The sequence below is a fragment of the Plectropomus leopardus genome, chromosome 7 (genome assembly GCF_026936395.1).
Source record: "Plectropomus leopardus strain MGB_pleo_1.0 chromosome 7, ASM2693639v1, whole genome shotgun sequence".
Taxonomy (NCBI): Eukaryota; Metazoa; Chordata; class Actinopteri; order Perciformes; family Serranidae; genus Plectropomus; species Plectropomus leopardus.
The window spans coordinates 19,452,912-19,474,473 of NC_142182.1; the positions used below are offsets into that span (position 1 = coordinate 19,452,912).

The following is a 21,562-nucleotide window of genomic DNA, read 5'->3' on the forward strand; positions in this document are numbered from 1 at the left end:
ATGGAAGGTGTCAATTTGTCTCTAATGGAAAGTAAACAGGCTCAGAGGAAGGCTGCAACAGGCCGGTAAACATCATCAGTACATATAATTTGGATCAGCTGCGGATGACAGCTGCATGTTTACGTCCTCCCACAAACAGTTAAAACTGCAGAGCCCCCTGCTGGCACGGCCATATACTACATTATTCTCTTGTCAGAGGCAGGGATACTCAGCTTGCTTTACCTGCGGTCAATTTTTGCAAAATAACGGGAGGCCATGGGCCAGTCAAAGAAGCCCCATACATGTTTATGGGACTTTAGGACATTTCTGGACCTTCAGGACATTTGTCAGATTTTAAGAAATTCGTCAGATTTAAGGACATTTGTCTGATTTTAGGACATTTCTAGATTTAAGGAAGTTTCTGTGATTTTAGGACATTTTAAGGATATTAGGACGTTTCTAGTATTTTTTCAGATTGTGAGACATTTCTAGAACTTAAGGACATTTGTCAGATTTTAGGACATTTGTCTGTTATTAGGACGTTTCTAGGATTTTGGGACATTTGTCAGACTTTAGGATATTTCTAGGATTTTAGGACTTTTCTAAAACTTGAGGACATTTGTAGGATTCAAGCACATTTGTCGGATTTTAGGACATCTGTAGGACTTTAGGACATTTGTTGGATTTTAGAACATTTCTAGGATTTCAGGAAATTTCTAGAATTTAGGTACATTTGTAGGATTATAGGACCTTTCTTAGATTTTAGGACATTAGGGACTTAGCTAGGATCTGGGGGGTGCAGGGGATCCTCCACTGGCACTTTTTTTAAATAACAAACTTACTTTGATGTGTGAATCACTTTATTTTTATTGTGAATCAGAAAATGATTGTGGGGCCATATGGCACCCTATCAGTGGCCAGATTTGGCTCACGGGCCTCAAGTTGAGTATCACTGGTCTATGGCTTGTGGCATGCAGCAGAGTGGATCGGCTTGCAGCCATCTAGAGATTGCATTCAAGTCAAGATTGTTTTTCAAACAATTACCTCTGGATAGGGATGTCTGGGCTGCTAATGCATGAATCACAGCCATCAAACAGATAACATCCTCTCTGTGGCTTACATGCAGCATACAGCTCAAACACATTAGCTTCCAGCCTGCTTCACTCAGTTAGACTGTATCAGCACATCTTTATATTTGATTAGACTCCATCACTGCAGCTTCATGGCAGATGTTATCCCCGTCAACTCTTTGTCATCAAGGCCTGTAAGGACTTCACCACAGTGGGCTGACACGTTCACTCAGCTCCCATTTCAGTGAGGTAACAGTATTTTAATGAGGTTAGAGGTATAACTGAGGACAGATTGACAATGGTGGAGACATGATGTCTCCACACACGAATCATTTTATTGCACAATGACTTGATTTCTTTCAACACAGAGGGAAGTTACAGTGAAATTACCTGAGATTCAGCAAAAAATAGAGAAAAAAGGTTTAAAAAAAGGAGAAAAAAAGGGGGGGTATAATTAAACAAAACACACACACACACACACACACACACACACACACACACACATATATATATATATATATATACATGAATATGAGTGAATGAATATAGTTTTCTGAAATTTTTCCCTAACTTTTAAAAGCTTATTGACCTCTGATATTCTTTTTCTCTCTTTCTCTTTCTCTCTTTTAAACTAATTTTCAGGTCTTTTCTTGTCACCTTTTCCTAATTTCTTGCAGTGTGTATCTCTCATCTCTAACCAACCTGCTCATTTCCTACTTAGCCATGTTTTCAAAAGATCAAATCAAATCAAATTTGCTAAGCTTTCAATTTGTAAGTGCATGTGAAAGGTGTCTAAATGCAGCACAAGAAAATGGATGTTGTTCTGGGTTTCAAAGGGCTAAGACTGAAATAAAACCCTTCAAAAACATATAAATTAAATAAATATTCCATAGTTAGAGTGAGTATGGAGAAGGCTTGGGTTGCGTTTTCAGCAGTGGAAGTTGGGTTTTGTGATGACCTCCTGGTTAATGCTCTACTGCTTTCCTTCCAGGCCTGGAGGCAGAGGAGCTGGAAACTTTAAAAATTGTGTTTGGGCTGCTATCCGCTGTGTCCATGATCTCAGCTAACTCTGTTTAACTGTTTGTGGGTGCTCAGGTTTGATCTCAGTTTATGGCTGAATTGTGTGTGAAATGTGATTCTCCGGTTCATTAGTCCATACATGAGGATGAATACAGTGACTGCTGAAAGGACAGACTGCGCTGTAGTATAATTGGCCCTGTGTCGCCTTCTGTGGGAGGAGGATTAAAACAGCAGCAGGTGTGAATCATCTGCCACAGAGGGCCAGCAGTCTGCAGGTTTTCATTGCGAGCAAACAGTACGGCAGCTGATCTCAGTAATTATCTTTCTTTCAGCCAAACAGGAGAATCAAACCAATGATAAGAGCTGCAGCAGTGTTTGATCGGAATTAACAAACATTTGACTCCCGAATATCAATGAAGCCGTGTTTGAGTGACTGAAAAGAAACATAAGTGAATGTATGTATGTTAAATGCAGAGCAGGTGAAAAATACAAAAACATTTCATCCAGCCCTTAAAATAAAAATGACTGTAGTTAAAACAGACCAGTTAGGGAAACTGGAACAACTCTTACTGGATTTTTTTTTGTGGCAATAGTGCCACCATGTGTTCATTTATGATGCACTTTATGTTATTTTTTAAATAAATAAATAAAATAATTTACTCGACTCTTTAATTAAAATTCATTTTCTTAAAATACATGGACGGCAGCAACAACAACTGTTCTAACCTTTCACGTGTCCTTGGTTTCTGGCAGAAGTGGGACCGAGTCACTGTCGTGCAAGTCACAAGTAAGTCTCAAGTCTTGTCCCAGGTCACGAGAGGCAAATCCTGAATCAGTGCTAAGTCCTACACTTCGAGTTTTGAGTCCTAAACAAGTCACAATGCACTCTTCACCAAATGTAATGCCATTTTAACAACACAGAAATAATTCATTAAATTTACAAAATTATGAATGCTAATTGCAATTTGTATTTATTTCTTGCATATTTAAATTTCTGTTGACCACTGTGCGGTGTTCGAATGCTAATAAAATGCTGATGCTGTTGGATTGGTTCAAACAAAGAGGATTTGGCAAATGAAGTGTGGACTTTCTAGGGAATGAATGGTGTTAATGCTGGTTGATTTATGAAATTAGGGGGAATTAACTAATTTGTGGCACACTTTTTAAATGGCATACTTTTCATCATCCTTGGTCTTGGAGGAAGGTATTGAGTATTTTCATTTCAAAAGGCTAAAGTCCAAGTAAAGTCACGAGTCCAAGTCTTTTTTGATTTTATCAAATCAAGTTTAAAGTCAACACGTGTGCGTACTTTCAATATTAGGAGTCATCTGACTGGAGTCCACACCCCTGGTTTCTGGTATTGAAGGTACTGAACTTTAAACTGCCGCAGGTTTTACACACAAACATCACCAGGCTCTCCTGCTACACTGACAACAAACTCCAACACCGATGAGCTTCTTCAGACTGTGGATTTGACTGACGTTTGCTTGACAAGCATTACTAGCTCTCTTTTCTTTCCCTTCAAATGTCCATCTTGTACTTAACATGTTCTGCTTTCTAAATAAAACTTGTAACCCCTAAAATAAAAAAACTGGGTAATTATGTTTTGTCAGTGTTACAAATTAGTCATATACTTTTTTGACTACATTTTTTACTTTTCATAACAGAAAAAGTCAAAATAAATCTAATAACAGGGCATTTATATTGTGTTAGATATGTGAAAATGTTAATTACTCAACTTTTGTTCCCCTTTGTTCCCTTGGTCACATGTCTTTTTAAAACTCACACCTCAACAGATGTCTTGTTTTTCAGCACTCTTTACACAAATGTCATCTTATCCGTACCAAATCTTCATACGTGGCATATTTGGATAACTCTGCAAACAGTTAATCATGTGTTTATTTTATCTAAGGTGATCTCCTTATTACTGGTTGCTAAATGTTTGTAAGCAAATTCAATTTGCTGCCTGCTTCACTATGAATTTCACTGTGAATCATTGTGAGTTCATAATTTAATTTAGATGACCTGCACAAAGCTTGTCCACGCAGTCCTTGAAAAATCTGATGGCAACGTGCCTACACGTGTTGCCATGACAATGTGATGCTTCGATATGGTTATAAGTAAGTGGTAGTTGGGATGACTCGCTCATTGGTCATTAGTGGGGCGCCCTTGAAAATGACGTGATACGTCTTGTGTTGCTAGTCTAAATGTAATAAAGCTGACTAAACTAGAAAATAATTCTCAGGGTGCAGCTATTCAGTTTTTAGATACTCTCATAAAAATCTGCATGATTGTGAATGGAAATGTATACTTCTAGCATAACTACTAAAATAACAAATCTGAATGAGGCACACGCTGTACTTTCTTATAAAAGGTGCACACTAGTGAGTAAAAAACTTCCATCTAATGAATGTGTGGAGCAATAAGACTCTGTTATCAATTTCCTCTTAGAAATGCAAGAATTTTCTAATCTCTGCAATATTGAAGAAATTCCATGTCTAGCTTTGATGTAAAATCAGAGGGTATTTTGCTCTCTATATGGAAGTAATCATTTCTAAACTGAAGTATGAATTGCCACCAGGGATAATACACTGACCTCTGTGATTGGGAGGCGGCCCGGCACCGGTCAGCGTCCTGGATCGAGGCCTCTCACCCCTCAGCCTGACCGCCCCGCCCAGCTGCACCGACTCAGAGAGCGAAGGCAGCATCTCGGCACGGAGCATGGCCAGGTCGTGCTCTGAGAAGGAGCGATCTCTTTTCAGAGGCGTGGGGGAGCTCTCTGCTCTCCTCAACTCCCCGTTTTCTGGAGACTCCTCCTCCTGTTGAGGATGTTGGTTGGAGAGGGAGATGAAGGGTTAATGGAGGTTAGGAAGAGGAGGAGGAATTATGCCGCTAGACTTTTAACCAAAATAAGGAGGAGAAAGCATATTACCACAGTTTTAGCTACACTGCACTCTCTCCCAGTATCTTTTAGAATAGATTTTAAGGTTCTTTTGCTTGTTTTTAAAGCTCTTAATGGTTTGGGACCGGCCTACATTGCAGACTCTGTCATTTTATAATCTCTCAGATCTCTAAGATCTTCAGCTGCTGGGTTTTTAAATACACACAATTACAGGCACAAGAAAATAGGCAGTGCAGTTTTTGTTAACTTTGCTCCAAAATTATAGAATACTCTTCCAAAAGCTGTAAGAGAAGCAGGCTTAGTGAATATTTATAAAAAAAAAAAACAGCTGAAAACCTATCTATTTTGTCTGGCTTTTAATTAATGTAATATGAAATTATAATTTTATATCAATTCTCTAATTTTTACAATTCTGACTGGTCTCTGTACTTTTTACCTTCACTTCACCTTCACCTATTTGGTTTATCACTAACTTTATTCTGATTTATTTTTATTATTATCATTATCATTTTCTTTATTCTGAGCACTTTGAGCTGCATCCCTTGTTTACAAAGTGTTCTATAAATAAAGTTTATTATTATTATTGTAAGATAACATGAAAAATGAGAGGGCAGAAACAGTAGAAGTAAGGAAGGGGACACCATTAGGTGGGGTTATATGTGACGGAGGGAAAAAAAGGAAACATGATATTCGGGACTGAAGGCCACACAGCATAAGCAAGTGAAACTTTTTTTTTTATCCGTAGCTACATCACAGATTGCTCCTAAAACAAAACAATGGGTCTAATGGTGTGTCATTGCTCAAAAAGGCCATAATCTCTGTATGAATCCCTCAGTGTGACTTCAATGTATGGTTGTCAATCTTGCTCAGCTTACTCAAAGTTTCGAGTTTTGGAGATTTCATACATCTACCACAAAATTAGCAGTTCCTTAACTTTATAAAGTCAAGTTCTGCACAAAGGTCTTGCTAAGATAGAAGTATTTTGCCTCAGCAGTCTAAAAATACAGACTGCAAATACAGAAATGCAAAGCAGCCCTGAAGACAAAAAGTCAGTCTACACTTTAATTCATTTTCATGTCCAACTGAAAGGGGGCAACATCTCAAATCCATTATTTAGCAGTTGGTCCTTCAGGAAGTATTTGCAGAAGTTAAAACTCCAATCTGCTTTAAATTGGTTCATTTGGATAACACAACAAGAGAGCGGGAAAAAAAGGATTTCCCAAGTTGTCAAGTCTTTGTGCAAAAAGAGGATTCATCTCAATGAGTGTTTCACTTTCCATTCCTCTGTGCTATTATGCAACAGCACAGAGGCATTTTAACCCACTTAAACTGGGAAACAAAGTATGTGCCACTGTGAAAAACACCAGTCAGCCCTGAGAGACGACAACAATGATTCCAATGATTCAACCCCTCCCTGCCGGGCCTCACCTCAGATATGTTCATCTCCTCCATCTCAGCCAAAGTTGGAGCCTTGAGCAGGATACGAGGGCGGGGTGGCTGCCGGGGCCCTGGCTCTGACACGGACAGGTCGATGCATGAAGTAGACTTGATGTTACAAGGACAGGTCTGAGCCAGGCATGGCAGAGAGCCAAATGCTGAGTGAAGAGAAACCGAGAACACCGTCAGCTAACTAATAAGTCAGAAACATTGAGTTTAGAGGGCAGCGACTCTGGGATGCATCTCGTTTAGCATTTGAGCATCAATAACTACAATCAACAACACTCACATATTCAGACATGAGTATCGTCGCTGTAAACCAAAAATATCGTCAGAGATATGTCGCAGTGGAGAAACTCTATGAGGAGCTTCAGTCCCCATATCGCCTTTCCGCTGCCTTTAATGTTGTTGTGATTCAATGAGTCGTATGTAGGGAGCTTTTTTTCCAGAACTTAAGGCTGCATTCGTTCATATTTCTTAGATAACAGTTCAAATGACTCTCACCATTGACAATGACACCGTATACTGCTTTTAAAATGTTTTATTAATTATTATTTACTTTATTTATTATTTTTTCTTTATTTCTTAATTTCCTAATTTATTTCTTTAGAATTTTATTCATTTATTTTTTCCTCTTAGATATCAGCAGGTATAAAGTTTATAAAATAAAGGGCTGAACTCAGGTGGGTTGCAACTATAACATTGCTAATAATTAATTTCCAGAAATCTGATTCCACATTTTCACGCACAACCCATAGCAGCTGTAAACAAATACTCGTTTATCAGCGACCCACACACTGAATTACATTGACCTTGATCTCTAAATAACTAGTCAATATGTATGACATGCAGCGCTGCCTCCACATGTAGCTCTAAATGGAAAAGTACTCTTGTTTCATACTACAGCTTACAGACTTGTACGTGACTGTAGTGTGACCCTCACAGGCTACAGCACTGAATATACAGACTAGAGCATCAGCCCTGAAGTCATTATTTATCAACTGGGTGGTTCATTTACCTTCAATGTAACATTTACTTTCTGGATAGCACAGCAAGAAAAACATTCAAAGTGGGCAAACACACCAGCAGACAAAGAAGGAGCAGCCAGCGGAGCTCCTCTTTTACTCCACTATTACCATAATGCTTCTCTCCAGACACCCTCAAACTGTTTTTGACGCTGACAAATGCAGACAGCCAACTGTGGCGCCCCCAAAGACGGCCATGGAAGCCCTGATTCAAATGCTGCCCTTAAACTAACAGTAACTGTTATTGCACAATATGCACATCAGATATACAATAACAAAATACAAGGTATGCTTTCAATTCTTCAAAGCACCACAAGTCAATTGGAAAAAACTTTTACCCTTATCAGATCAAATTTGCATAACAAAGACTAACATTTCTTCATACAGAGTGAGTCTTTTGGAGAAGTATTTTGAAATAAGCAAATGTTTGATGTTTTACATTCACTTAGATAGTAATGTCACCTTTGCTGAGGCTATGATTTAGTTATTGCGTGGTAAACAAAACAATGGTGAATGATTGTCCCCTTACGTCTGGAGCTGGGCAGCGCCACGGGCCTGAGCTTCCTCTCCTGCTTGATCTCAGCCAGGACCTGGTCATGGAGGGACTGCTGCTGCGGTGGAGGAGGCGGGAGGCTGCGCTCTGAAACCTTACAAGGAGGAATAATATGAACATATCCATATTTCTTAGACTTTTTAAAAAAGGAGAAAAAAATATGCTCATAGATGTATGGATGAAAAAGATGCCAAGATTCCAAAACCACTCTTTCAAAAAATGTCTCCAGTGTTTCTTGACTGGGCATTTGACAAAGTGATGTAACCCTGATAAAGACCTGTGAGGTTATATCAAATCCTAAAACAAGTTAAATATAAGTTAACAAATAGATTTAAAACAAATCTCTATGTGTGCATTAATCATATTAGTGTCATGTCTAATGTTTTAGGAAAATGTTGATGTATACAGACTATTAGACATTCATTTATTTAATATATCAGGGAGACTAATGATAGCAATATATCAGACTAAACAAGCCATATAGAAATGTCAGCTCATGTTAGTACAATCCTGTATTAGTAATGTACCAGCCTGTTCTCTTTCCAGAATCGTCAAACCTGCCCCTTTTGCAGTGCTTTCGGCGTGAGATCCCGACGCCAAAAGCCACCTTTCCTGTCCACATTATACACCGCTGGATGTCATCAGCTGAAATCGTGGCCAAACAGAACCATTCGCAGTAATATTGTACACTGCTGGACGGTCCTTGTCAGCTGAGAACATGGCCAGGAGAGTCGCATCCGCATGGTACGCTCCTGGACGGCGTCAGGTTGAAACGCTGATGGTAACGATGTAATATAAGCAGCATTTAGGTCCCTATAGGGCTGGTGGGAGGGGCGGTGGATGGATTCAACCCCAGACTTTCATGCGGTCTGGTGTCCACTTCCCGTCTGTATGTGATTTTTTCTCTAGACCTTACCGTGTGCCTCTTAAACCTTAATTCTAACCATCTGTGCTTGCATGTGCGTTTGTTGACGTCCTGGTGTTGGTTGCCATGTGCTTTGTTTTGCCTAAACATAACCATGAGCAGCGTAATCCCACCATGTGCTGGTGTTAACGTTGCATCGTTATCCTGGAATGTGGAAGGCAAAGCAGTAATATGTGATGACTTGGGAAGAGAACATGCTGGCGTTTCTCGGGAATATATCAATAGTAGTATAGTATCAAGTAAAAGCTATTGGTATTGTAAGCTGTTAACCTCTAAAAATGCTGGTCCAGGCCAGCTCTATTTCTGCTTCAGCTCATGTTACACTGTAGCTCAGTCAGGCGACAAGTGGGTCCAAGACAAAAACAGATAACTGTCAAATCAACCTCATTAGGCTATATTATCTAGGACCCCACAGTAATTGTTGCCAGGTTGAGAAATTGGCAACCAATCTTGCCCTTTGGTTGCCATATGTGTTAACAGCTTTAACATAAACATAGGGACAGCAAATAGTAAAACATGCGCCCCAAAATAAATAAATTTTAAATATTTGTTGCTTTAATGATATTTTGATATTATTTTTACCGTCAGATGTGGAACAAGACAACACTGCACGTGTTTTAGTGTGTTTACTCTGGTGCAGTCAGGCCAGGGTGAAGCAAATTTAGTTTTCAGGGGAGAAGAAATGACTGCACTGATCAATACACAACTTTTAACAGAGCCAACAGAATTGAGGGCTGTAAATTGATCAGTGTGCTCCGGTTCTTTCTTCCTATCTGGAAAGTCTCTGTCCTTGAGCTGAGAGGCACCTCATCTGGCCCCACGCTGTTGGATGCTTTTGAAGGGCTTTTTCCTACAGAGGTCCAGGCTAAGCCCCTAATGTCCCCAAAATACTAGAGTCCCCTGGTGAAGCCCACTCACTGGTTTAAGTGGAGGTCTTGATCTGATGAAATCCAGTATCAATTCATGGGCATTTCTCTTCACTCTGGTAGGAATGTCACCGTCCACCTGGGCAATACGAGAAAACCACAGTAATTGTAGTAATGTGTCTGTAAATCATACAGTGAGCAGTGTAATAATTCAACAAGCTGCAAACAAAACATCAGCATACTTTCACCTGTTAAAGTAGTCGTGAGCATATTTACCTATTAACACATCCAGCAGCAACATTAGCAGTGATTTGGAGCTTTGTTTTCAGCCGGGAGAAAAATCTCCAGTAATTCCAACATGCACTCTCCTTTTAGCTCTGATTTGGTCAATGCTTGAAATAAAGTATCGCGCTTATGAACTGCTAAACGTTATGTTCACCAGCTCGTTGCTAACTCTGCCATTCAGTGCTGAGCAGGTAATGTACAGCACGTTTATCAAAGCGTTTTTCACTGATAACAGCTGTGTGCTGCGGCTGCAGACGGAGTTGATAAGAGCTGTGAAACTAAACAAAAACAGTTTGAGGCTGTAAAACCAAAATAAAAAGCTGAAAGAAGCTGAAGTGAAGCTGAGGGAAACTGCAGAGTCGGGTGATGATTTTCTCCTGCAAACAGAAGGCTGAGAAGAGCCTTCATTAATATTTGTGTTCTGAGGCTGAATTATGTATCTGCCCGTGGAGAAGGCCTCAAGGTGACTGCCTCATGTATGCCTGCTACAAACTTTTTCTCCCTGTAACAAAGCTATACAGTATATGGTGCAGCTCTTTGAATAACGAACAGGTGTCAAAGTCTCACTCCTGTCTGCGATCACTGTCCTTGTGTCCCATTTGAACAAAGTCAAGGGATGATGAAAGCATGTCTTGCTTGGATTCAGAGAAGAATCTCATAACATTTCCTCCTCAAGACCCATGATGCTTCACTTTAGCTGCTTTCAGCAGTTAAAGGTTCTGTATGCGACATTCAGAGTATTAATATAACAGCAAACAGCTATTTGCTTTGTAAAGATATAATGAAGTCCTGAGCTTAGAGTGAAGTCACGCTACCTCTGTGTTTGTTGTAATCCCAGCTCCTCTTTGGGTTGTTGTGTTAGTTGTGCCAGCCATACGTCCATGTGAGTCCCTGTGTGTTTATCCTACTGGCTAGCTCATCGCCATTTTGCATTGCCCTCAGATGGAGGTTATCGCTGATATTGGGACGGCCCTATCTCCGGTGCTGGTCACACTGTTAGCTCTGTCAGCACTGTTGCTGTTGCTAAGAGCCCCTTTAAGACCTCTACTGACAGTTCAGCTGCTTTCAGCATTCACAAGTCAACTGACACTTCAGCATATTACTTTGCAAACACTTTGATCATCTGTTGCTTAATCTAAAACTTTAAATTATTTTGTTCAACTGCACTTATCTTTTCCTCTTAAACTGACATTTCAACAGCTTTCAAGTCTAGTCAAGTCAATTTTATTTCTAAAGCCCATTTTCGTAAAACACGGTTTGCCTCAGAGGGCTTTACAGCATACGACATCCCTCTGCCCTTCGGAAGAGCGGCAGAGAATAATGAGTGATACCTCTTCCAGGACGGACAGACGTGCAATAGATGTCGTAAATAACAGTGTTTACTAATGAACTGACAATTTCTGCACCTTTCATGGCATTGATATTTTAGCTGCTTTTACACGGTCATATTCACATCATATCTAATATTTGGTTTGATTCTTTTAAGCTAAGTCTTGTCTCTCACCATGACTTTTCGTAGTTGGAACTTGCGGGCTCGTATGTCCTGCATCAGCATCTCAAAGGGCGTGAGGCTGAACTCGGTGGGCAGCAGGTTGAACGGCTGCTCCCGCACCTTCTTCAGCTTCACTCCCTGTCTGAGCTCCTTCATCAGCTGCACCCACAGACGTGCCTGGGATGGAAACAACAGCATTCACATTTGCATGCGTCAATACGACAACACTGCCTTCTTCAGTCAGTCAAACACACTGTTGTATTGTCCTCCCCGTCATGCTGCGCCCTCGCTCGTCTCGTCTCACCCAGTCTCTGTGCTTCAGTGCGTCCAGCTCTGCGGTAGACCTGTCTTCCAGAGCTTCCTCTGTTGTGATCTTCTTCAGCATCTGTGCACCAAAAAGCGACAGTGATAACATTTCAAACACTGGCTTGTGTGCAACATGTGTAAGGAAGCAAATAAGAGACTTGCAAATTTGGATTTTAACAGCCAGTGAGTAAAGCTACTAAATACTAAAATATAAACACCCTTGAAATCATAGTATTGACATGTTTTACTTTGAAAATCATGTCTCTGAATTTCTGAATTGCTAAAATTGAATGGCGATCTGTGGGCTACCTAGGACAGGACAGGCAGCAAAGTCAGAAAAAATGAAGCCCACACATAATGGTTTTTTTGAATTACAAAAAAAAAAGCAACAAAAGTGAGACCTGATGTGTCAATTATAATCCAAGGGAAAAACCATGTGCACATACAACCACAGCAAGTACTCTGGGTCAAAGCAACTCAAACAAAGGAAGTCTATGAACTGCTAACACACATTTTGAGTAAGAATTGTACTGTTTGACTTCATGTCTTCATTGACTTAAAACCTTATAGGGGAGCCAGGTGCCCCCTCAACCATATTTTAATTCACAATTAAAACAGTGATTCACACTGGGAATTATTTTTGTACTTTAGTATACATAAGGTGCCAGAGTGCATAAAACAGCATCAAAATAGAGCTTGTTTATCAAACAAAGTGCCAGGGGTGTGGGAGGGTGTAAAATCGTAAAAAATATCAAAAAACCTTACAAACATCCTGAAATCCTAGAACTGTCCTAAAAGCCGAGAAAAATACTTAAATCCTAGGAACGTCAAAATATCCTAGAAATATCCTGAACTCCTATAAACCTCGTAAAATTCTAGAAGGGTTCTAAATTCCAAAATACATCCTAAAATCCTGGAAATGTCCAAAAAAGCCGAGAAACAAACTAAAATCCCAAAACTATCCTAAACATTTTAGAAACATCATAAAATCCTAGAAATGTCCTGAAATCCTACATCCTAAAATCTTGAAACATGTATGGGGCTGCTGTGGGAAGCCGGTCATTTTGTAGAAGTTGTGTATTCCTGCTCTACGTGTTTTCAGCTGCACTGCTGTCAAAGTAAACAGGTGTCGTTTTAACAGGACAATCTAACGAACCTCTTTAGCATCTCTGATCTTGATGAGGAAGGTCTGCAGCTCCAGGGTCTCTACAAACAGAGCCCTGCAGACAGCCTGGTAGTGCTCGGCGGCCAAGCTCGGGTTAGCCAGCCGTGACGCACACAGCGCCATCACCTGGCGGAACGTACAAACCGGCCTTATCACTTCCTCCTGCTCCTCCTCTTCCTCCTCCTCCTCCTCTTCCTGGCCGCTGTATCCCTCATCTGTGGTACCATTCCCAGCAGTGCTGTCGCCCTCTCCAACCTGGTCCCCCCCGGCCATGCGCTCGATGAGGCGCTCCAGCTGCGGGCCGAGCTCCCGCTCCTCGCTGTCATCCAGCCCCCAGTCCAGAGCTCGGTAGATGGCCACACCCAGCGACTGGACCAACTGGAGGCGTAAATGAGGAGATACAACAGGGCAATGGTAAATAGCTTGTCCTTTAACAATGACATTACCTATAACAAGTTGGTCATTATTCAGGCTGAGAACCAAATAGACTTAAACTAATGATCTTTCTCACCTGACGTTCTGCAGCAGGCGGAGCAGGAGGTCCATCGGTGTCATCTGAGGAGATAAAGGAGACAATTCATTATTATTATTTTACTTTCTATTTAATTCAAATGTTCATCATGACAGCTTTTACATGTGATATTTCTGCCAAAACTCTGGAGTTCATTCACTATTGTCCATTTCCGAACAGCATAGAAAATAACTCTAAAGACTAATTATAGACTTATAGTAATTGACAATGTCATCAAAGAGTTCTTTGATTAAATGCAAGTTTGAATCATACTGTTTTTTGTTTTTGCAATAGCAATTATTGAAAGAAAGAAAAACATCAATAAAAAAGCTGATTCCAAATGTTTGAATGTTACTGTACAGAGAAATATCAACAATACACATAAAGAAGATATAAAGTAGAAATATACAATACACATGATGAAAAAGTTGCCAATAACCTACACTATTATGACAAGCAGTAATGTATTATCTTCCAAGTTCTGCAATATTACTTTTTATATAATTTGATTATTTTTCTTACTGCATCAATTTAATGCATCAACATTATTTAATTTGTTACAAATCCTCTCAGCAGAGGTAGAATCTCTTGTCCTTTTTATGTTTTATGTTACTGTTCTGTTGTTCATCTTTACTAATTAAATTGCCAAAATTCTACTACAATATTGGTATACTGTTTTGTTTTCACAGAAGTCAAAATGCATTTTGTTTTCTTCTGGGGTTCTTCTGTCCTATATTAACCTAATATGAATATTAACTTTAATTAGTGAGCCCCTGATTTTGCTGCCATTAAAAATAATGAGTTTTGTGACCGTTAATCCATATCTTAATTGATAGATTTGAGAAAAGGCAAAACAGATACTACTTCTGCTTCTCTGATTTTCACGGTGGTCTTTCCAAAATAAAGCTTTCGGTAACAGCTGGCACTCTGCAGGAGTTTGCAGCAGCTACATTAATATATCATGTTAAACTTGATTTGTCACTTCCTGCAGTTGGAGGGGCTAGCTTTAAACAAAAATCACAACTGCTGCCATATTGAACTGGATGATTGATCTGCAAGTTGTTTGAAGAAAACCTGATATTTGTGCCACTAACATTCATGCTGTGAACTTTAAAGCAATAACAGCAAAAAAAACAAACTTTCAGCCAGTCTTCAGTCTTCTACTCATTACATTAAATGTGTTACTCCATATGTCCCACAGTTATAACCTGGCCTTGCATTATTGTGTTGCAGCCAGGTCTGGCATGCCTGTGTGAGTGTGTGAGTGTGTGTGAGAGGGAGAGGGTAAAAAGGCTCTTTCTCCCAGCTCAAATGTCAGTAATGACACCCGAGAGGCCTGAAACTCCTCGGTCAGCAGCTCTCACTGCAGAGAAACAGGAGAATGGACGGACAAGAGAAGCAGGAGACGGGGACAGACGGAGAGAGGGAATCAGTGGAAACATCAGAGAGAGAGAGAGAGAGATTAAAGCTGTGACATATAAAGCAAGCAGAGAAGAGAGATCAGCAGAAAAAGAGATGAGACACGGGGAGCGTAGGTCTGGACGTGGTGATGGGAGGGGGTCAGCCTGCCACAGCATCCTCCCCTGTCAACAACAAAGAGCTGAGAGCAGGACGAAAACCTGAGACCGACAGAACGTCACTCTGTTTCCTGTGTGAACACTGACTCTGCTTCAGTCTGCAACAAAAGGCAGCAACGGACACTGAAGGAGGGCAAAGAAACTCTATTATGAGAGATGATAACACGAACCTCTGCAAACCTGTCAGACAGGTTCAATTAATGCTCTGCCCAGTCGTATAGTGTAACTGATGATACCGCCGCCACTTTCCCACCGTTACAGGTCAGTTAACACAAAAGAGGCGAGGAATCTGCATCGAAAACACCTCGGAGAGCCCTCGAGCTTAGATGTTGTTGGAAAACACAATAAAGGGAGAGGAAGTTTCAGCCAGTTTTTTCTCCCTTGAGCTGCAGTGCTTTGCTAACCATAAGCATTGTAAACATCAGGTTTTGCAATAAAAAAGTGCAAATTCGCAATACCTGCTCCCACGTACGTGCACGCACCCATGCGTTAATGCACTCACCCACACAGTCCCTCACAAACAGTTACTTCTGACAAATGAAGCAAGATGATGAGAATTCCAAAATCTCAATTTACAGCTCACCATAGAGCACACTAATGAGTGTTTTCTGTGGTGGGAATAGTGACTGAGTGAATGATTTCAGACTAGAGCTGTGCGATATGATAAAATATATCATCTGACGATAAAAAACGTTTATCGTTTCATACTATGCTGTATCGTATATTTCGTTTACATCAACTGATAACGCTTTGCGTCCATCCATGTGGCCGAGGGGGCACAATGCATGGCACCAAAACAAACAATCATGGAGGAGCTGGAAAGCAATGCTGAATGTGGGGATTCACCTGGGTCCTTCAAAAATAAAAGCACCATGGGTTCTGCTTTGATTTATTTAATTGTAACAACACTTCACAATACTTTAACATTACTATAACAGTACTTTATTTAACTTTATACTTTACTTTATTTAACATAATAATAATAATATTTTGGGGGGAATTTATTTAACAGTAGTTTATGTAACTTAAGTTTATCGCAGTAGCTACTTTATTTGTGACTATAGTCATTTAAGAATTTTGTATTTTAGTACTTTAGTGTAGTTTAGAGGAGATTTCAAAATATTGAGATATGTATTGCCTATTTAAGACCAAGAAAACTGAAAAAGAGGAAAGGTCATGAGCCACACTTTTTCTTTGTTGATTCAATTTTGACTAAAAACCCCTCCACCTGATTATGAATTGACATTTTTATCTAAATATGCATTTTTTTCCCATGTTATTGGTCTCCAAACAGATCGTGGCTCTGTCCAGCAGATCTCAAGCCCCTTTGGTCCAAGTGTTTTGCCCAATCGGGGCAGGAAAACAATAGTGCATATTCAGATAAAAAATGGCAATGCGCACCACATAATGTGTGTTTTCAATCTGGTGGAAGGATATTTCCATCAAAGTTGAGACAACAAAGATATAATGGGTTATAGTGTGATTTGCCATGTCCACCCCATTAACCCCAAATACAGCTGACATCTGTCTGGCTCCTGGAACGCTGCAATGACTTTTCCTTCTTTTATATTTTCCTTTTTGTTCAGACACAGTCACAAAATACAGCTGAGGTTGAGCGGAGGGAATGTCATTAGTTCTGCAAATATTTGGTCATAAACCAACGAGCTGGACAAATTAAAACGTCTCTATTACGATGGCACAAGATGAAGAGTCAGAGGACTGCCAAAGACATTACAAACTGAGGGGACATAACAAATGTCATGACAATCCATCCAACAACAGTACAGATATTTCAGTCTGGAACAGAGCAGTGGACCAACTGGCATGGCACAATCTGTCAAATATCCTCTGAAATTGCTTCGTATGGGTGTCTTCCTAGCCAACCAACTGTTGACAAATAATTCATCATGTTTCATGAGTTGTCTCATGGATTTAAAGCTACATCTCGACGACCCTCTGCCCCTCCAACCACAGTTCCTTTCCATTAGCCTGAAGTCACACATTGTGTATTCTGGCTAAAGATGGAAAATACTTCATCCTCAAAACCCTGATACCTCACTCCTATACAATCACTGATAGATATGTACTCACACTAACACACTCCCGAGCTGGACTTTGCCATCTGTTGCCATGGTAATAAGGTCTGCAAGACTAAATTCAAAGAAACCACGAAGTGATAGAAGAAAAACTGGGCTGAGAAGAGATGAGCGAATTATAAAGGGGCTGGAGAGAAATAAGAAAACTGGAAAAGCAGGACATGACTGTTGTCATTCACAGCTATCAACAGAAATGACCTTTATCTCGAACTACGCACGGCAGGTACAGCAGGATGTGGCACTTTTACCTGCATGCCAAAACAAAGCTGACCTTTGCACATTTTCATTGAGTGCATTTATAGCAAGAGAGCAATAATAAAGGGGAGGGGGGGGGTCAATGACTAAAACATCAGTCTGTATTGACATGAAGGTAATTTCTAAAAGAAAAAAAATGATGCATTCATATCTAGAGTTTCAAATTGAGATAACTCACAGCCGCCCATCAAAGCTCCCCTCTGTCTGAGAGAAATTCAGCTCAATCTCTCGAGGAGTGAAGTGATGCTGTACTGGGAAAATCAAATTTTCTTGAGTCTCATGTTTCCACAATGCATGGTCAGCAAGCTGAAAGCTGCTCTTTGTCGTCCTTAAAAAAAAAAAAAAAACAGTTGACATTTTGGTGATGCAAGCTTTTTATCTGATAGGAGCGATATGTATCTGGACTTTGACTTCTTGCTGGCCTTAAGTGCACTCAGCGAATCACCTCATCCGTTAGTCTCGTCCCGCAATATCTATCAGCAGCCTTCCGACGGTAACTGTAAGGAGTTTCATCTGAAATAGAGGAACTGCTGCTTATCTCATCCCTCGCTCCGTCTGTTTATTATTAACAGATTAGGATGCAGCGCAGTCGATGCAGGAGGAAGATATTCAATGTTAAATAGATGACAAATCAGGAGCTTTTCAGCACCTCACAGTCAAACTGAGCGCTCTGGAATATGGGACACTGCAGCTGCATTAAGTGAGCACAATCAGTTTTGATGAGGGACAATATGATTTCCATTAGACTCACTTAGTCATAAATCTATTAATGGGGATGAAGATACCGTTCCATTACGGTGAAACTGTCTCACATAAGGACAGTGCTGCACTTGGGACAGGGCAAACGTCAAAGTTTCAACAAAGTATTGTGTTTTCATTTGGGCCGAGTACAAAGCTCAATAATTTTAACATCTCGTTCATAAATCAATAACAAGCAGAGACCATGTTTAATTTTCTTAAAAAATGGCTTCAAAAATTGTATCATTTTGTCATTGGTACTGAAATTTTGACATCAAAAGAACCTTAAAAATCCTGGGGCGGGTTACCATTACCAACATGGTATTAAAGTATTTCTTTGTTATCAATTTTGACAGAAAAAAAAATCAAGGCTGTCCCATTGTTTTGTTTTTACCACGCACACCTTCACTGTTCTGGTTCAGTCCCACTGCTCTCATCATCAGTGCTGTTTATTACTGTGAAGGTTTGATAAACCCACTGCACACGACCCGCTCAGCACCAAACTGCAGACAGCCAAAGTTAGCAAGTTGCACGTGACCATATAGTGAACATTAAAATTGAATCGACATTACTCTGTGCAGCTCATTGGGGCTTGTTCTGTGATTGGGCTACACTGAACTTTGACTTGATTCATCTGTAAAGCACTTTGGGGTTGCCTTTGGGTATGAAATGTGTTACATAAATAAATTTGCCATGACTTTAAAAATAACTCAGCAGCAAAAGTAATGTGTTACTCATAGCTTTTTTTCACTACACATCCCAGCTCCAACAAAGGTGCAAACATCTCCAAATCCTCCACACACACACCAAACCGTTTGTATAATGTAGAATTGTATTGTGAACTTCCAAATTCCCATCAGGTCATTGTTGAGTCCAAAATTGGAGAAAATACCCTCAAGGCCTTCTTGACATGTTGTGTTCACGAGGATGAGACCGATGCAAAGTTACAGTGACCTTGACCCTTGAAAACCAAATTCTATTCACTTCATTTTTGAACTGATGTATGTCCCAAATTTGATGAAACTCCCTCAAGGCGTTCTTATGCTATTGCGTGAAAAAAATAATGTCTCCAGCCACAGCTATTGTTGGCATGGACGCATTAAAAAAAACCCAGAAAGACTCAGTGATCACATCACTGTAATAAGACACCAAACAGCAGACAGCCAGAGTTAGCCACTAGCAGAGACCCCATTGAAACATTTAGCAGCTAAAAGGGATACTGCACTACCTACTGTGTGCTGGGTGGCCAGAAACCCAAATTTGAGAAACTCCCTCAAGGCCTTCTATAGATATTACGTTCAGGAGAATGAGACTGATGCAAGGTCATAGTAACCGTGACCTTTGACCACCAAATTCTCATCAGTTCATCATTGAGTCCATGTGAACATTTGTGCCGAATTTGAAGAAATTCCCTCAAGGCACTCGAGATATCGCGTTCACAAGAATGAGACAGAGGAGGTCCCGATGACCTTGACCTTTGACCACCAAAATCAAAATAATTTTTTGTTGAAGCCAAGTCGATGTTTGTGCCAAATTTGAAGAAAAAAAAATCCCTAAAATCGTTCTTATCCTATTGCATTAACAAGAATGAGACGGACAGATGGATGGACAGACAGCATAAGGACATTATGCCTCCGGTCACAGCTACTGTCGGCACAGCAGCATTAAAGAAAGATCACATCACTGCAACAAGCTGCAGCTCCTGAACACATCTTATGTAGTGAGAAAATGACCATCTGCCTTACATGAGCTCGTCGCAGTAGCATGATTCAGTTTGTGTTACGGCTGTTTCAGGTCAGAATAGTGCTCTCTCTGAAGGGGGAGTGGGCCTGACACTCACTGCAACATCTCATGTCAGCGACGTCAGCATGCTGCACGCAAGCAACCTTATTTACCAACGGGGACAGCCTGTCTTGTCTCCCAAAGGTGACTTAAGATGACAAAACAAAAGCAAAATTGCTGGTGTGTCCAGCTTTCTGTGAGCGTGGTGCTGCTTACTACTGTTACTGCAGGTTGTGTACAACCAGACGGCATGATTTAATTTGGTAAACAGAGTGAGTTTGCGGCGTGTTGGTGAGGAGGAGAGACGGTGAGAGGTTTTTCTCTGTTGCAGTCTCACTTAGTGACTCAGGCTAATGTTTACATTAAAATGCTGTATAGTGCTGCTGCAGTCTCCACTCAAATTTGGATTCACATTAACTTCCTCCTCCTTTGCAGACTGTTGTACAACCTGACAAGGTTTAGATTTACAGTAAATTGAAAGTCATTTGAGACTGCGCAGCCTACCTGCTGTGAATACTAATGTTACGATATACCCCATATTCCTAGGACAGAGGACGTAAGCCACCGCCACAAGGATTTTAAGACAGTTTAGGAAATAAATCACTTGTTTTTCTCATGATTGACAGAAAATATGTTTATTACAGGTGACTTTTTGCAAGATTTTCCCAGTCTGATTGGCTCACAGGTCCGCTGAATCAACTAGTTAGATTACTGTGGGCAGCATTTGCTATACGGCTACCTGCTCGCAAGAAAGCCGAAGTTTGACCATCTGCTAATGACGATTATGTGATTAGAAGCTCCACAACGTCAAGAATGAACTCTCAGCATAGACAAGAAGTCCTTTAAGTGTCCAAAAACAATAGAAATATAAACATCTACAGTTCCAAAGCCCATTTGCTGAAGAAGAGCATAGTGTCCAAAAATGATCTGATTTATCAGTTAGTCCGGTTATCCATCAGTTATCCACAAGAAATCAAAATCAGTTCATTTTTTAAAGTCATTTTGAAAACCAAAAACGTCAAATATTATCTAGCTCCATGTTTTCCAATGTGAAGACCTGCTTGTCTCCTGTTATTATTATTAATTACTTAATTTCTCTTATTTGTATGGATATGGACAGTGGAGAGGTGATAGGAAATGAACCGTGAGAGAGAGCAGAAGAATGACATGCATCAAAGGTCCCCAACAAAGATGTAGCTTTTCACTTACATTTCTATCTATAGCTGTTTAAAAATTATTTTATAAGAAAGAAATGAATTAGAAACAGGAAAAATATGAGCAACATTACAGCAGCACTGGTCATAAAGACAACATGATGACCCCAAAGATCACTCTCAGTTCTGCTGTGGTAGGTTTTGATGACCCTAAATGTGCATGTAGTACATATTTCAATTGAAGTGGTCAATAAAAATATATGCATTAATAATGAAGCTCATACTTCAGATTATAGTCCAGTGTCAGTTGTTTCCTATATAGCCCAACTGTCTGGCCTGGTGATATGGGATGATTTTAGCCACTTAAAGAAGGCAAAGGGTCCCCCAGCTGACTGGCTGCATTAATAATGCAGACCCATTGACT

At 40.2% G+C, this 21,562-nt stretch overlaps 1 protein-coding gene across 1 annotated transcript in view; it reads right to left on the minus strand.

Moving 5' to 3' along the window:
- The window catches only part of spire2 (spire-type actin nucleation factor 2), a 31,493-nt gene that overhangs the window by 7,205 nt on the left and 2,726 nt on the right, over positions 1-21,562 (minus strand). Inside the window, exons 2-9 of the mRNA XM_042496169.2 lie at positions 13,537-13,580; positions 13,017-13,403; positions 11,859-11,939; positions 11,567-11,731; positions 9,830-9,916; positions 7,963-8,080; positions 6,400-6,566; positions 4,666-4,888 (exon numbers count right to left, since the gene is read on the minus strand). Coding sequence (XP_042352103.2) covers positions 4,666-4,888; positions 6,400-6,566; positions 7,963-8,080; positions 9,830-9,916; positions 11,567-11,731; positions 11,859-11,939; positions 13,017-13,403; positions 13,537-13,580 — 1,272 coding nt within the window. The remainder of the gene's footprint in view (positions 1-4,665; positions 4,889-6,399; positions 6,567-7,962; positions 8,081-9,829; positions 9,917-11,566; positions 11,732-11,858; positions 11,940-13,016; positions 13,404-13,536; positions 13,581-21,562) is intronic.